The sequence below is a fragment of the Dama dama genome, chromosome 25 (assembly GCF_033118175.1).
Source record: "Dama dama isolate Ldn47 chromosome 25, ASM3311817v1, whole genome shotgun sequence".
In the NCBI taxonomy this organism is placed as follows: domain Eukaryota; kingdom Metazoa; phylum Chordata; class Mammalia; order Artiodactyla; family Cervidae; genus Dama; species Dama dama.
The window spans coordinates 44,033,875-44,047,967 of NC_083705.1; the positions used below are offsets into that span (position 1 = coordinate 44,033,875).

The 14,093-nt window shown below is 36.4% G+C and overlaps 1 protein-coding gene across 2 annotated transcripts in view; it reads right to left on the bottom strand.

The window, feature by feature from the left end:
• WDR70 (WD repeat domain 70) overlaps positions 1–14,093 on the bottom strand; it is a 274,965-nt gene that overhangs the window by 97,779 nt on the left and 163,093 nt on the right. For both annotated transcript variants that reach the window (XM_061129925.1, XM_061129924.1), the window contains exon 10: positions 5,146–5,320. In XM_061129925.1, coding sequence (XP_060985908.1) covers positions 5,146–5,320 — 175 coding nt within the window. The remainder of the gene's footprint in view (positions 1–5,145; positions 5,321–14,093) is intronic.

The window sequence follows — 14,093 nt, forward strand, 5'->3', positions numbered from 1 at the left end:
CTATGCTCAAATTCAAGACACTTTCCAGACATTTGTTAAACTGCACCCTGAGATCTAACTACACCATTCTACAAAACCTGCAAATCCCCTAGGAGCTAAAAAAGAAAGAATAAGACAAACACTTATTAAAACCTGCTATGTACAAGCCCTGTTCTGGATGCTTTAAATATATACCTAATACAATCCTCAAAATAACCAGACAAGGTGGGGATTATGCCGTCATTTCATGAATAAGGAAAATGAGGATGTAGACAGCTTAGGAAACTCAGGACTGGTGGACAGAAAGTCCCAGGTAATGTGCAGAGTAACTGTATGTCTCGGGTGTCATTTACAAAATATGCTATAGAACTACACAGTAGACTTTTAGTTATCCATATTTATTTTCTAAACTCCAACTATTAGGCCTAATGAAAAGACAAAAATCTATATTTGAACTGTTAACATGACTTTATACTTTTTACAGAGCCACATCTAGCTAGACAAACTAACAGAAATAGAGCTACGGAGAAAACTACAGAAGGATACATTGCAGGTAATTTATAAGTCAGAGAAGCCCAATTTACAAGCATAATGGGTAGAAATAGGCTAATAAGAGCAGAGATACAACTAATCATAATAGTAATAACAATTTTTTGAAAAGTATGTATTTCATTTTTGTAAAAGTATGCTTCCCTTTAAATAAAGAAATTTTGAAAAATCCAATTAGAACCATATCTATTATTACAAGGTTGTCCATGTTATACTCTCAAATTTAAAAAGTGAAAGTTAAAGTTGCTCAATCGTGTCCGACTCTTTGTGACCCTATGGACTATAGTCCGTGGAATTCTCCAGGCCAGAATACTGGAGCAGGTAGGCGTCTCCTTCTCCAGGGGATCTTCCCAACCCAGGGATCAAACCCAGGTCTCCTGCACTGCAGGCGGATTCTTTACCAAACAAAAAAAAGGAAATTGTAAATTCTCTATTATAAAAACAAAATGTTTTACTCTGTGTGTGTATGTATATATAATATATTAATAAAGGGGAAGGTGTAGAAGGCCAAAAATCAACCTAATCTTAACTTGGGTCACCTGAAGGTGACTGCAAGTGTGCATGCTCAGTCACTTCAGTCGTGTCCAACTCTTTGTGACCCCATGGACCGCAGCTTGCCAGCTCCTCTGTCCAAGGGATTTTCCCAGCAAGAATACTGGAGTGTGTTGCCATGACCCCTCCAGGGGATCTTCCTGACCCAGGGATCGAACCCATGTCTCCTGCACTGCCGGCATAGTCTTTGTCCACTGAGCCACCTGGGAAGCCCTGAAGGTGACTGGAGACATTTAAAGATTTGTGGAACACTGGACTCAAGCTACTACTGGTGACTTTATTTTTTGTATTCTCTCTCCTTGATACCTGTTCTCTTACTCACCAGGGCCTTATTCGCTCAGAAGCTTATCTCCTGGTGTGATCACTCACTAGTCCTTGCCCCAGCTTTCTCTGAACCAAAACACCTTTCTCTAGCATGGCTGAGAGAATGTGGGCACTGACCAGCCACCAAGCTGGAGAAATGTCTCTGCAGTGTCTCACAGGCTTGAGGTTTTCCTGGTAAGGGGTTGTAGTGTGTGGTCATGTTTCTAAAAGGGACAGCCCCAGAATCCGGACTGGGGTTGCAGGCCAAAGGAGCAGTAGGAGGTAGTCAGATGGAGAGTGGGTCAAGTTTCTGGTCATACCCTATTGCCAAATCAAACTTCAAATACTATTCCCCCCATTACCTGTTCTAGGGAAGGCAAAACTCCATGAATATAATGGGTTCTCATTTTCCTACCACAATCTTAGTCTACATATAATGATTGCAATATAAGGACGCACACCATGTTCTTTTGGTAAAGAATTTGGCATATTGTCAATTCTTGACAGATACTAAATAGCACTAACACTGCTTCCAGCAAAATATGTCCCAAGAGTCCAGTAGGTTTTTTAATGTGAATGGAAGTCATCACTGGGTATTCATAAAACTATCCAAGCTGGAATATTTTACATGCCAGAAATTATACTTGAGAGAGACATGAAACATCGTTTTAAAATCCATCTATATTAATACAGATTATGTGTTTTTACATCATTAAAGATACATCAAAAATTATGTATTTGTGGACCTCAATAGCTCTCATCCTCCCTCTTGTATCTCTGACTCATTATGTTTTCACATAACATAGATAGTTCTTTATGCTACTATTTTTAATGACTTCTTAGAACTAAACTGACAATGTCAATAAACAAGTAAAATATATAGTATAGTATGTCAGGTGATGATCAGCATTATGGAAGAAAATAAGAGGGAGAGAGAGTGCCACCGGTGGGGTGAAGGCTGCAATTGTATATAGTGTGGAGTCAGGGAAGGCCTTGCTGAAAAGACAGCACTTCAGCAAAGTGCTGAAAGAGGTGAAAGGTACAAGTCATGTGAACACCTAAGAGAAAGAATGTGGAGGCTGAAGGTTCAGCATATGCAGAGGTCCTGAGTCTGACGTCTCCAACATCATCTCCCTGTATTCTGCACCTCCCTTACTTCACGCCAACCAAACACTGGTCTCCTTGCTGTTGCTCACATACAAGCTGGTGAATGGAGAGTGAGGAATTTGGGAGGCAGCACAGACCAGGAGAAGCTCCTCTGAAGTGGCCTTCCTCTCAAATTTAAAAAGAACCCAGCACCAAATGACTGAGAGTGATATTGGGCAAACAAACACTCCTCTTGAGCAACAATGTCCAACAGAACTTTCTGCAATGATGAGAATGTTCTCTATCTGTGCTGTCCAGTAAGAGGCTAGTATGGCTGAGGAACTGAAATTTAATTTTATCTTATTTTAATTATTTTAAAATTGAAATAGTCAAATGTCGCTAGTGGCTATACTACCAGCCAGCAAATTTCTAGAATAAAGGTAGGCCTAGGGAACACAGAAATTTATCACTGACAGACACTTTACTTCCAAGAAAAGAGATACATTTCATTTAATTTGCTGAAGTTCAAGTTGGTCTAATGAGAATTTCATGATTAAATACAGCAATTGTGATAGCTTTACTCATCACAAAACATATGTATGAAGCATTATTTGCCATGTAATTCTTTGGCTACTGTGTGGGAAAAATTACTGTTATTACCTTTTCTTAACTCAGCTTTAGTGTTTCCCTCTACATGATTTATTATTGCTGAAGTAATAGTTAAGAATTTTTAAAATCTATTTTTAATCGAACTGAGTTTCCTAACAAGATTTTTTTTCCTCTCAATTTGATTTTTCTTCAGGTGACACACACATATGCAAATTTAAGAATATGAAGAAATATAGTGAATAGGATGTTGTAAAATAAGCTCTATATTCAATGTATTATTAAATTTTAACCAAACAGAATCAAAGATTCTGATTAGAACAATGGCTTAAAAGATTTTCTTTTCTACAAAATAGGAAACATGAGATATACGAAATATTTTAAGAGATATGCCAAGGCTAGTCTTTAAAAACTATATTCAACCTAGAAACTATGGTTTCTAAAAAAGGCATGTACTGTGCTTAGTCGCTCAGTTGTGTCTGACTCTTTGCGACCCCATGGACTGTGGCCCGCCATGCTCCTCTGTCCATGGGATTCTCCAGGCAAGAATACTGGAGTGGGTTGCCATGCCCTCTTCCAGGGGATCTTCCCAACCCCAGGATCGAACCCAGGTCTCCTGCATTGCAGGCGGATTCTTTACTGTCTGAGCCACCAGAAAAGCCCATGAAAAGCATGTATATATGTACATACACACATATATGTGCATGTATGCATACATTATATACACACACACACACACACACACACACACACTAAACACATTACTATTAAAGCTAGTCAAGAAAACTTTTAAAATTTCTGTGTTAAATCAACAGCACTCAGAGACGATGAAAGCCAGTTACTAAAAAATTTATTGCTTAGTTAAAACTCAGTTTACAATTCAAAGGATTTTTAAAATCTCTGAGCTGTTATGAAGCTTTATGGGGTTTATAGTGGAGATGAAAACAGAAATAAAAAGATCTGACAAACAGAAAATGCCAAAGATATTTCCAGCATTATCAACATGGATTCTTTTTTCTCTATCATTACTTTTTACCTTATTCCCAGAAAACTGACTTTAACTCCATCTGCCTGAAAAGACAACTGCTTCCTGGGGCCCCTTTCAAAATTAAAGTGTTTGATGGGCAATTTTATTTGAAAGAATATTATTTCTATAATTGTTAAAAATAAGAAGAAGAAAAAAAATAAAAGAAAATAAGAAGAATGTAAACTCTATGAAGGCAGGAATTTTGGATAATCTACAGTAGTTTCAGTCTTCAGAATAGTGCCTGAATACAGTAAAGATAATAAATACTTATTGAATTAATAATTTTACCAGCACCTTTTAGTAAAATGAGATAATCAACTTTTCCTATAACATTAGTGTGGATTTTCATTTTAACATTGGTAATCTAGAATAATTCCACTTAAAAATTCTTGTTTTACCATCTATACATGCAACAAAGCCCTTTTCAAAGCTTATTGGTAATACACAGAATTAGCCAAAGACTATTCATTATTTTATTCATTCTTTCTGTGGTTATAGAATTCTATGATCCCTTTCAATTTCAAAATTTATTTTATTCTAATAATGACCTAAAACTGAAAAAAAATCTGAAACTTATTCAAATGGAATGTCATGGAATGTCAAATTATTATTTAAATTACTACAGAAGTAACTGCTCAACAATTTATGGATCACCCTGGTTATTTCATGGTTTTCTCACCTCTTTTAAAGGGTATTTTCTAGTTCTCTGCTTAGTCTTGTTTTATATTACTGTCAAATTCTTCACTTACAAAACCAAGTATATTGAAATGTCATAAAATAAACCACACTATATTTTTTACATTTTATACCAAAAGATTGAGTTTATGTTAAAAAACAAAATCTAATACACGTTGGAAAATACTGAGCTGGAATGTTTGCTAAAATGCTGTTTACTGCAGAGGCCCAATGTTTTATCAACTAACACTGAAGTTTAAATTAGGGCTAAACTCAGGAAATTGACCTTCATAATATTTTAACATGATGTTTGTCTTTCTAAGGTGGCTTTCTTCTCAGAAAAGAGTACTTAAATATCCTTGACTTACTGTCATATTTCGGTCCCAGATCTGTATGCTTCCATTCTGGCAAGCAGCTGCTATGAGGATTCCATCTCTACTATATGTGCACGTGGTGGGAATTACTTTTTTACCCTGCATCGTCCGCGGTTTAAACACACTTTTTTGCTTCTTCGGATTTTCAACTTCCCAGGTCCTCACAGTCCTTAAAAAAAAAAAAAGGGGGAGATTTTCATTTATAAAAAAGAAAGGGTTTTAAAATACAAAAGAGTTCACAAAGACTGCCTGAACTTTTAAGCATATAAATCTAATTAGTGTTTTCTACATTTTTAAAATAAAATGTGCAGTATGTAAATGAAGTTTCCCACTGCAATAAAGTCAACCATCCAAATTGTGCTGTCATGAAATCAAATCACAAGTGGCAAATTCTACTTCAAATGTCAGAGTTCTTAGTTCTGACCCTCTAAAGCAGTAGTTTCCAAACAACTCTGACTATACACTCTGATCAGTAGAACTGTTGAACATAATATATCCCTTACATATACAGGTTAATTTTTAAATTACACATGTTAATATACTGTTATATAACACACACCATAAAATATACTGAAAAAAACTGGTCAGTAAAAAAGAATGATGTGGGACTTCCCTAGCCAAAACAGGAAAAGATAATTTAAAAGAACAGTGGGATAAATATAAATATAAATATAAAACACATAGCAACATGGTAGGTTTAAATCCAACCTCATCAATAACTGGAAAATTCCATTACATTAATTGGAAATGGCATAAAACCTCTAATTAAAAGGAAAAGACTATCAGATTGGATTAGATAAAAACTAAAATTCAGCAGAGTCTATATTTTTATATATAGAAATATATAAAAATGTGTGTTTATATATGAAAAACACACAAAAATACTTAAAGACTTATTAACCATTTAACAGTAAAAGGATGGAAAAAAGATGTACCATAACATAATCAAAAGAAAGCTAGAGTGAGTATATTAATGTCAAAGTGAACTTGAAAACAATGAAAAAAACTAGAGACAAAGAGGAAATTTTCATTATGAAAAAGAGTCAAATGATCAAGAAGATATAAGAAACAAAATATTAAGAAGATATGAGAATCCTAAAGGTATATCTCCCTAATAACAGAGCTTCAAAATGTGAAAGCAAACTTAATAGAAATAAAAGAAATACCAAATCCATACTTAACAGCTGTACACTTCAACTCATCTCTCAGTAACTAATCAAACAAGTAGACCTCCCCTCACCTCAAAAAGAAAAAATCAGTAAGACTACAGAAGACCTCAGAAACTCTACCAAACAAGTTGAGCTAATTAACATTTATGTAACACTTCACCCAACAACTGGATGTGTATTCTTTTACACATTGAACATTCACCAAGACAGATGACATTCTGAGCCATTAAAACAAATCTAAACACACTAAAATGAAAGACATCAAAAAAGTATATACACTGTTCAAAAAATGAAACTAAATAAATGATCAATACAGAAATGTATCTGGAAATATTCTCTTCCAAAACATTCAGAAATTAATAAATACAATTCTAAATAATCCATGAGTCAAAAGTTCATAAGGAATATTAGATAACCCTCTGACTTCAAAAAACAAGAAAATACAATATATAGAAATTCATGGTATTTGACTAAGACTGAGTACAGGAAAAAAGAAGAAAAAACATGCCTCAAATCAATGATCTAAAATTCAAACTAGAAAAAGAGAATATTAAAACCAAAACTAGCAGAAGGGAGGAAATGAGAATACAAATGAATAAAACAGAAAACCACAAATCAGTAGAGAAACCAAAAGCTTGTTGAGAAGATCAATAAAATTAGAAAATTTCCAGGTGGAATGATTAAAAAGCAGAAATTGGAGACAACTTCAAACACCAGTATCTTGAATGAAAGAAAAGATATAACTGTAGAGCTTATCAACATTCAAAGAATAATAGGGAAATTTTATGAATGAATTTACACAAATAAATCCAATAATTTACATCAAATGGACAAATTTCCTTAAAAGACAAACCAGCAAAGTTCACTCAATAAGAAATAATATCTAGAATATTTCTATATGATTAAAAAAACTTAGCACATAGTTGAAAATCTTCCCACTAAGAATGACTTCACTGTTGAATTCTATCAAACATTTAGGAAAAAAATTAACACCTTAAGAAAGAAAAGGCCACCTACTGAATAGGAAAAAGTTTTTGCAAAGATGTATCTGATAAGGGATTAATATCCAAAATACACAAAGAACTCATGCAACTCAATACTGAAAAAACAAACAACCTGATTAAAAAACGGGAAGAAGATATGAGTAGACATTTTTCCAAAGAAAATATATAGATGGCCAACAGAGAAATGAAAAGATGCTCAACATCAGGGAAATGCAAATCAAAACCACAATAAGATATTACCTCACACCTGTCAGAATGGCTATTATCAAAAAGACAACAAGGGCTTCACTGGTGGCTCAGTGGTAAAGAAGCTGTCTGCATCCCTGATACAGGAAGAAAGATCCCATGTGACACAGGACAACTAAGCCTGTGTGCCACAACTACTGAGCCTGTGTGCTACAGTCTGGGAGTAGCAACTACTGAGCCCACAAGCCCTAGAGCCTGCATTTCACAACAAAAAAAAGCCACTTTAACAGGAAGCTGCCACCACAACTAGAGAATAGCCCCCACTCGCTGCAACGAGAGAAAGCCCACACAACAATGACCAATGAAGACCCAGCACAGCCAAAAGTAAGTAAACATTAAAATAATAATAATAATAACAAGCGTTAGCAAGGGTGTAGAGAAAAAGGAATCCTTTTGCACTGTTGGTGGGAAAATAAACTGGTGCAGCCACTGTGGAAAACAGTATGGAGATTCCTCAAAAAATTAAAAACAGAACTACCATAGAATCCAGAAATCCCACTCCTGGTTATTTATCTGAAGAAAAAGAAAACACTAACTTGAAAAGATATATGCACTCTTATGTTCCCATTGGTCACATATGTTTGTGAGAGCTGAACCATAAGGAAGGCAGAGCACCAAAGAACTGATGCCTACCAACTGCGGTGCTGGAGAAGACTCCTGAATATTCCTTGGACAGCAAAGAGATCAAACTAGTCAATCTCAAGGGAAATCAACCCTGAATACTCCTTGGAAGGATTGATGCTGAAGCTGAAGCTCCAGTATTCTGTTCATCTGATGGGAACAGCTGACTCACTGGGAAGTCCCTGATGCTGGGAAAGATTGGGGGCAGAAAGAGAAGAGGGTGTCAGAGGATGAGATGACTGGATGGCATCACCGACACAATGGACATGAACTTGGGCAAACTTCAGGAGATGGTTAGGGACAGGGAGGCTTCATTGGTGCAGTCCATGGGTCACAAAGAATTGGACACAACTGGGTGACTGAACAAGAATGTTCACTGCAGCATTATCTACAATTGAAAAGATGTGGAAACAACCCAAGTGCCCATCAACAGATGAATGGATGAAGAAGATATGTGTATACACACACATATATACATACAGACAATGGAACAGTACACACACACACACACATATATACACATACAATGGAACAGTACACACATACCCACACATATATACCCACACACACACATACATACAGTGAAACATTACACACACACACATAGACACACACACAAACATACATACATACAAAGGGAACATTACTGAGCCATGAAAAAAAATGAAATCTTGCCTTTTGCAACAGCATGAATGGACCTAGAGGATATTATGCTAAGTGAAATAAGTTAGAGAAAGACAAACACTGTATGATTTCACTTACATGTGGAACTTAAAAAACAAAACAAATGAACAAACACAACAAAACAGAAACAGAGTCATAATACAGAGAAGAAACGGGTGTTTGCCAGAGGGGAGGAAGTGGGGGTAGGAGACAAATAGGTGAGGGAGATTAAGAGATACAAACTTCCTAAGTCAGAAAGAGAAAGAAATATACCATATGCTATCATTTTATGTGGAATCTAAAATATAACACAAATGAATTTACCTACAAAACAGAAACAGACTCGCAGACATAGCCAACAGGCTTGTGGTTGCCAAGACTCTGGGGATGGGGAGGTGATGGATGAGCAGATGTAAACTATTATATAGAGAATGGATAAACAACAAGGTCCTACTGTCTAGCACAGGGAACTATATTCAATATCCTATGATAAACTATAATGGAAAAGAATAAGTATGTATGTTTGTGTAAAACTGAATCACATTGCTATACAGCAGAAATTAACACTGTAAATTAACTACACTTCAATAAAATAAAGTAAAAAAACTTTTAAAGATACACACTTCCAGTTGCAAAATAAATGAATCACAAGTATGAAATGTGCAGTCTAGGTAATACAGTCAATAATTAGACAATATCATTATATGGTGACAGATGTTAACTAGACGTATCCTGATGATCATTTTGAAATATACAGAAATATTAAATCACTACCATTGTGTAACAGGAAGTAACATAATGTTGTAGCAAATTATACTTCAAAAATAAACAAACCAATAGAGCTAGAACAGATTTATGGTTACCAGAGGTGGGAAAGGGTGGGAGGAGTGGGTGGAGAAACTGGATGAAGGCATTCAAAAGGTACAAACTTTCAGTTATAAGATAAATTAAGTTCTAAGGAGACAGTGTACAAGATGATAAATACAATTAAAACTGTGGTTGTTATGAGAGTAAATTCTAAGTGTTCTCGTCACAAGGAAGAAAAGTATTTTCTATTTCTTTAATTTTGTATCTACATGAGAAGATGAATATTCACCAAACTTACTGTAGTAATCATTTCATGATGCATGTAAGACAAATCATCATGCTGTACTCCTTAGACTTACACAGTGTTTCATATCAATTATATCTCAAAACTGAAAAAAAAAATCTGATATTGAGCCAAAGAGGAAGGAAGGGAAGGAGGGAGGGAGAGAAGGAGGGAAGAAGGAAGCCAACTCTATATAAACTCTTCCAGAAAACAGAAAAGGGAACACTTCTCAACTCACTCTATATGGCTCTGAAGCCAAAACCAAAGTCACCAAAAGAAAACTATAGATCCCAATGAACACAGACACAAAAATCCCTAACAAAATAGCAGTGTATAAAGCTGATACTATGACATGATTAAGTGTTATTTAAGCCAGGAATGAAAAGGAAGATGGAAAGGACTGAAAATTAAACAATACACATATCAAAAGACTAAGAAAAAGATATCAGATCTCAACTGATGTAAAATAAGCTTTTGAAAAAAATTCAACATCCACTTGTGATAAAACAAAAGGAAAAAAACCTCTCAGTAATCTAGAAACAGAATGGAACTTGCTCAATCTGAGAGAGGACATTTATGAAAAACTCATAGGTAATATGCTTCCCTAGTGGCTCAGGCGGTAAAGAATCGGCCTGCAATGCAGGAAACCAGGGTTTCATCCCTGGGTTAGGAAGATCCCCTGAAGAGGGGAATAGCTACCCACTCCAGTATTCTTGCCTGGAGAATTCCATGGACGGAGGAGCCTGGTGGGGTACCGTCCATGGGGTTGCAAAGAGTCAGACAGGACTGTGCAACTAACACTTTTACTTTCACTTTCATAGGTAATATACTTAACGGGGAAAGGCTTTCCTCATGCTGGAAAACAAGACAATGATCTCAAACTCTTACCATTTCTTTATCTAGAGTTGCCTGCCAGTGCAATAAGGTAGATAAAAGAAATTAAAGGCTTACAGACTGGAAAAAAGAAACAAAACTGTCTTTATTAAGAAACCACATGATCATCTGTATAGATAATCTGAAGAGTCTACAAAAATGCTACTAGAACTAATAAGTGAGTTTAACAATGTCACAGGATACAAGATAAATAATCATAAATCAATTTTATTTCTATTGACTAGCAACAAACAACTGGATACTGAAATTATGACATAATATTTATAACAGCAAGAATAAATATGGAATCTGTCAAGAACGCATAGTATCTGTACACTAAAAACCATAAAACATCTCTGATAGAAACAAGATCAACACAAATGAGAAGATACACTGTATTAATGGAGTCAATGCTGTTAAGATTTCATTTCTGCCCAATTTAATTTTTAAATTCATTACAATCTCAATTAAAATTCCAGCAGAGTCTCCTTGGAATTAGAAACTGAATAAGCTGACTCTAAAACTTATATGGAAATATAAACAACTTGGAACAACCCCAACAATTTTGAAAAAGACGTAAACTAATTCTACCCAGATTCACACACTACCTTCTAATTCTAATTCCCACATTATAACATCCACTGGATCATCGAAAAAGCAACAGAGTTCCAGAAAAACATCTACTTCTGCTTTATTGACTATGCCAAAGCCTTTGACTGTGTGGATCATAATAAACTGTGGAAAATTCTGAAAGAGATGGGAATACCAGACCACCTGACCTGCCTCTTGAGAAACCTGTATGCAGGTCAGGAAGCAACAGTTAGAACTGGACATGGAACAACAGACTGGTTCCAAATAAGGAAAGGAGTACATCAAGGCTGTATATTGTCACCCTGCTTATTTAACTTATATGCAGAGGACATCATGAGAAACACTGGGCTGGAGGAAGCACAAGCTGGAATCAAGATAGCCGGGAGAAATATCAATAACCTCAGATATGCAGATGACACCACCCTTATGGCAGAAAGTGAAGAAGAACTAAAGAGCCTCCTGATGAAAGTAAAGAGCAGAGTGAAAAAGTTGGCTTAAAGTTCAACATTCAGAAAACTAAGATCATGGCATCTGGTCCCATCACTTCATGGGAAATAGACGGGGAAAGAGGGGAAACAGTGGCTGACTTTATTTTTCTGGGCTCCAAAATCAATGCAGATGGCGACTGCAGCCATGAAATTAAAAGATGCTTACAAGGAAAGTTATGACCAACCTAGACAGCATATTAAAATGCAGAGACATTACTTTGCCAACAAAGGTCTGTCTAGTCAAGGCTATGGTTTTTCCAATAGTCTTGTATGAATGTGAGAGTTGGACTAAAAAGAAAGCTGAACGCAGAATTGATGCTTTTGAACTGTGGTGTTGGAGAAGACTCTTGATAGTCCCTTGGACTGCAAGGAGATCCAACCAGTCCATCCTAAAGGAGATCAGTCCTGGGTGTTCATTGGAAGGATTGATGCTGAAGCTGAAACTCCAATCCTTTGGCCACCTGATGCAAAGAGCTGACTCATTTGAAAAGACCCTGATACTGGGAAAGATTGAGGGCAGAAGGGGAAGGGGACGACAGTGGATGAGATAGTTGTATGGCATCACTGACTCAATGGACATGGGTTTGGGTGGGCTCTGGGAGTTGGTGATGGACAGGGAGGCCTGGCATGCTGCGGTTCATGGGGTCGCAAAGAGTCGGGCACAACTGAGCAACTGAACTGAACTGACTGAACACCGATCACACAAATTGCAATTATACATACTGACATCTATCTCTTCTCCAAGAAGAGCTCCTTTCGAGCAAAGGCTCTGTTTTTTGTTTGTTCGTTTTAAATCTTTTTATGTCTTTGTTGCTTTCTTGCTATGTCCTGCCCCATTCTTTGTGACCCCATGGATTACAGGCCACCAGGCTCCTCTGTACATGGGATTTCCCAGGCAAGAATACTGTAGTGGGTTGCCATTTTCTTCTCCAAACAAATGTCTAGGTTTTATCAAATTTCTTGAACACAACAGAAACATAATATATAACAGGTCCTCAATAATTAATGTAAGAAATTCACTGCCTATCTAAGCATTTCAAACATCAATTTTAATCAAGGTATAACCAATATACAATGAAATTTCATTGACATTTAAATGTAGGTTTCAAGTAGCCAGCATTTGCTATCAAATATTTATGATTTATTCCAAATAAAGGTGTTTTTTTTTTTTAATAACCTATGCATGTCTTCTCCCTAAGATTTACTTGGGAACTTAACTATTTAGCATTACCAAACCCTAGGTTTTAGAACTGCTGAACCCAGTGCCTAAAATAGGACTGCATCCACTAAATTTTAGGAACTACCAATTAGCAAAATGTAAGCTCAAATAAGAGTTTGGGAACAGTACACAGGAACAACAGAAAGACACTCTGCAACTTCAGGATATAAAGCAACCCAGAGGAAGATCCAGGATACTTAACTTTAGTGTTGCAAAACACTGCAACAGCTAGAAGCTATCAGCAGTGTGACAGATATTGTTAGATACATAATCCAACATCCATTCTCTTTTCTTCTCCAAGTCTGCAATTTCCAGCCTCTTGCAGATACATGTGATGAAATATGGCAGTTATACTTTGACCAACATTGTGTAAATGGAAGGGTATCAAAGAACTCTGGAAAAGTCTCTAAAGGAGGGTTGCAGACCCTTCTTCACCTCTTCTTGTTTACTCCTTCCTCTGCCAGAGAGGATGTGATTCTGGATTCAAGCAGCATCTTAAACCAACAAACAGAAGGCCCTGGTCCTTGATGACATTAGAGACACCACATCAACACTAGAGTGCCTATGTCTAGACTTCTGATGGGTAGGTAGATAGGTAAAGTTTATTGGGGCCTAACACACTTATTATGAAATTCTACTTTTTAAATGTGCAGTACTGTGACTTTTGACAAATGAATAGTTCTGCCACTCCAAAAACTTATCTTGTGTTGTCTCTTTATAAAAAATGCTTCACAGCCCCAGCTTCAACAACTGGCAACTATTAACTGGTTTTGTTTCCCGATAGTTAAGCTTTTTCCAATACTATAGTGGTAAAGAACCTGCCTGTCAATGCAGGAGACTTAAGAGACACGGGTTCGAGCCTTCGGTCAGGAAGATCCCCTGGAGGAGGGCAAATGGCAACCCACTCTGGTATTCTTGCCCAGAGAATCCCATGGACAGAGGAGCCTGGCAGGCTACAGTGCATGGGTCTCAAAGAGC